This window comes from Orycteropus afer, unplaced genomic scaffold (genome assembly GCF_000298275.1).
Source record: "Orycteropus afer afer isolate SDZICR_OR568_19922 unplaced genomic scaffold, OryAfe1.0 scaffold00778, whole genome shotgun sequence".
NCBI lineage: Eukaryota > Metazoa > Chordata > Mammalia > Tubulidentata > Orycteropodidae > Orycteropus > Orycteropus afer.
This window is the reverse complement of record NW_006922365.1, coordinates 580,118-583,353: the sequence shown is the minus strand read 5'-3', so window position 1 is coordinate 583,353 and position 3,236 is coordinate 580,118. Positions and strand designations below refer to the sequence as shown.

Here is a 3,236-nt window from a genome sequence, read left to right as displayed (position 1 = left end):
AACACTTTGCTAAGACTATTTTGCAATTAACTTCGTATATGTCTGCAAAGAGGTGAATTTGTTAATAAAAAAGATACTCTAGTTTCAGAGGGAAATTTTGCGGTCTGTTGTATTATAATGTCTGTTCCTCATATTGCCATGGTTTAAAGGATTCTTACACTGGTTAAATACTTAACTATTCATATTAGTAGTTCACTGCAGGTACCCTCAAGTTATAAATGGTTTTAGACCACCCACTGTATGTATTTGTTGATTGTCAAGGAAGATAAGCTCTCAGGCTCAGTAACAGATCCATAGACATTGTGGTTGTATCTCAGTGATGTTTGTTTTCGTAGGTTCCATTTTTGGCAGTTTTAGGCAGCCTCTGACCTTTGGTGTAAGCACGGTACCAGAAATGGAGAAACAGCAGCAAAAAGATGCATCCATAGCTCATAATGATGTACAGAAAGACTGGAAACTGGTACTCGCAATCCTCCATGAAAAAGAACTGGCCTATGTGGATGGTGACGATAACAAACTGGACCTAAAAGAAGAAAGGGAGAAAAGAATTTTCCAGATATGTAGAGTGACAATGCAACAATTGTTTAATGTACTCTTTACTCATTTATATTTAAGCACTCTCCAACCATACGTAGGCTAGTGCTGTGCGGTGTAGTAAATTACTTAGTGTGGCTTTTCTACCCATCAGTCTTTATAAACTCCAAGGTGGGATTTTCTATGAGCAACTGAGGAGCTCCTGATTGCTGAAGTTGTCCACCTGGAGTATTTCTGTTGGGCGTGGCACAATACAACGTTCTGGGAGGTGCCCACTCTCTCTTACGTGCTTAGAGTTCTGATGCTATGATTGGCTAGTTTGACCACCCTGCCGGGCCCAAAAGGAGACCTCTTAGAGGCAGAACTCTCTCTGACTGCTGATTGAGGAAGATGTGCTGCTGAAAAAGACACGCACCCCGGAAAGAGATACGCATCGCTGAGTGAGACACCGAGGGACCAGCACTGCTGGGAAAGAGACTGTGAGAGACTGTTGGCTGAGGGACGGTGGGCTGGGAGAGAGACTGAGCATTCTTCCTGAACTTGACTTGTAGCCTGGTGCTTCCCTAATAAACCCCATAATCCGTGAGTTCTGTGTGGCCACTGCAGTGAATTATTGAACCCAGGAGAGAGGTGGTGGGTGCTTTGGGAGGAACGGTTGGTGAAAGGGCTGGAGGGAGGCAGCATGTCTGGCCTTGTAGGAATAGGCCTTGGGTTACTGCTGGTAATCCTGTCTTCCTCTTGTAGGGTTAGAGGAGGTTGGAAGATGTGGCCTCCTTGCCGTTTTTGCATGCTGCATAGGTAGGTAATTTTGTTATGGTTACAGTTACCTTAAATCTAGCCTCCCTGGTGGTGCCATTGTGTGGTATAGTATCAAAATCCAAAGTGTACACCTCCAGGGAGCTCTATTTGAATGTTCTCCAGAGCCGTGCAGAGCAGAGGCATATCTAGGGAAATAGTGCCTACGGCAAGCTCTGAAACCATACCCCTGTCCACCCATCTTTTAGACAACTTTCCCATAATATCAGGCCAAAAGTATAAATCAAGCTTGTTAGTCCTTTCCCTAATACATTATGATACTACATGAAAATTACAACTGCATCTTCTTTGCTTTCACTGATGAAAATTAGTCTATGACATGCTCAAAGTCATTTTTTTCAGTTTCTTCTCTTTCCACGCTCAGCAGAGCAAGATCACACAGTCTGCCTTGACCTGTAGAGGCTCTCAAATACATTTTAACTTGCTCTATGATCTCTCATAGCTGGTGCTAGAAACTGCAATGGCTAACAGAAAATGCTCACTGGCACCACCACCTCCAAGTGTGCCCAGGGCATTTGCCATATCAGCCATGCCTTCGATATGCCTTTGGTGCACAGCAGCCCTTGTACTACTCTGAGATCCAGTAGAGCAGCTTTCCTTTGGAAGTCTCTGGACTGAGTCCTTGACTCTGATGAAAACTACATCAGACTACTACCTTATGGTTTAATGTTTAGGACAGTTTCAACTTCAAATATTCTGTCCTGCTGTAAGACAAGGTATTTCAATTTTTAGAAAATAATGACACTCTAATTACAGCTCTTCTTTCAAAAGTATCCCTGAGTCCGTTTTTTTCTGCCACTTGTCCTCCACTTCATAGATTAAAAATATGCTCTTTCTGCCAAATGTAACAGAAAAACTGAAAGGCATAAGAGAGCAGTGGTGACCTTTCTAGTGATGCTCGAGAGGTCTGTGTGCCAAAGCATTCTACACAGTCCAAAGAGGGGTACTTTCTAGGCTACTGTTCAGAGTTTTGTGGATATCGTTCTTCTCCTGATTAAAAGGCAACATGTGTTCTATGGAAAACTTAGAAAGTAAAACTCTGTAAGAAAATAAACATCAATTACCTGTAATCCATCTAGTGATAACAATAGTTAAGATTTCCACATAGTTCTTTTAATTACCATTTCATCATCATCATCGGTATCCTTTGAATTACCTCAATGCATTTTTATAAGCATCCTCTGTAGTAGCTAGTAGGAGCTCTGGTGGCATAGTGCCTGTGGTAGTTCAGTTTGTGTGTCAACTTGGCTGGGCCTGTTTGAGTGGCTGGGCAGCTGGATGTAGTATTCCCCATAATGAGATTGTTAATCAACTCCATGATGGAATCTACTGGAAGCTGCTGAGTAGCTGCCTTAGGGACTGTAGTCTGCTTCCTGTATATAAGCAGAAGCCTTGGGGAATAGTCTCTAGCATATGGCACTCTTGGAGCCTGCATGTAGCCGTGTCATTATTCAGCAGCCTGCCATGCTCTGCCGACCTTGAGACTCATAATGAACTTGAACTAATGGCTTGCCATGTGGTTTGGTAACATCGAGACTGTACCTTGTTATTTGTCAACCTTGGGCTTCTCAGCCTCAGCAGCCAGCAGCTGTCTGAGTGAAGAAACACCGCAAGCTCTAGTGGGCCAGGAGCAGGAGGCAGAGCTGGACCCCAAGGTTGAGGGGCTTTCGCCCAGCCCCTAGAGCCTGGTACTTTGAACTTGGTTGGACTTAAAGCCTCCAAACTGTAAGAGAATAAACTCCTGTTTGTTAAGACCATCCCATTTGTGGTATATTCTTGTCAGAGCAGCACTAGGCAACCACAACAGTGCCTAAGGCATTTGACTCCCAACCAGAAGGCTGGAGGTTCAAACCCACCAGCCACTCCTCAGAAGGAAGGTTGGGCAG

At 43.9% G+C, this 3,236-nt stretch overlaps 1 protein-coding gene across 1 annotated transcript in view; it reads right to left on the bottom strand.

Annotated features, from left to right (window-relative positions):
- Window positions 1-313: 313 nt before the first annotated feature.
- ELOVL7 (ELOVL fatty acid elongase 7) overlaps window positions 314-3,236 on the bottom strand; it is a 47,661-nt gene continuing 44,738 nt past the window's right edge. The window contains exon 7 of the mRNA XM_007957694.2: window positions 314-523. Coding sequence (XP_007955885.1) covers window positions 314-523 — 210 coding nt within the window. The remainder of the gene's footprint in view (window positions 524-3,236) is intronic.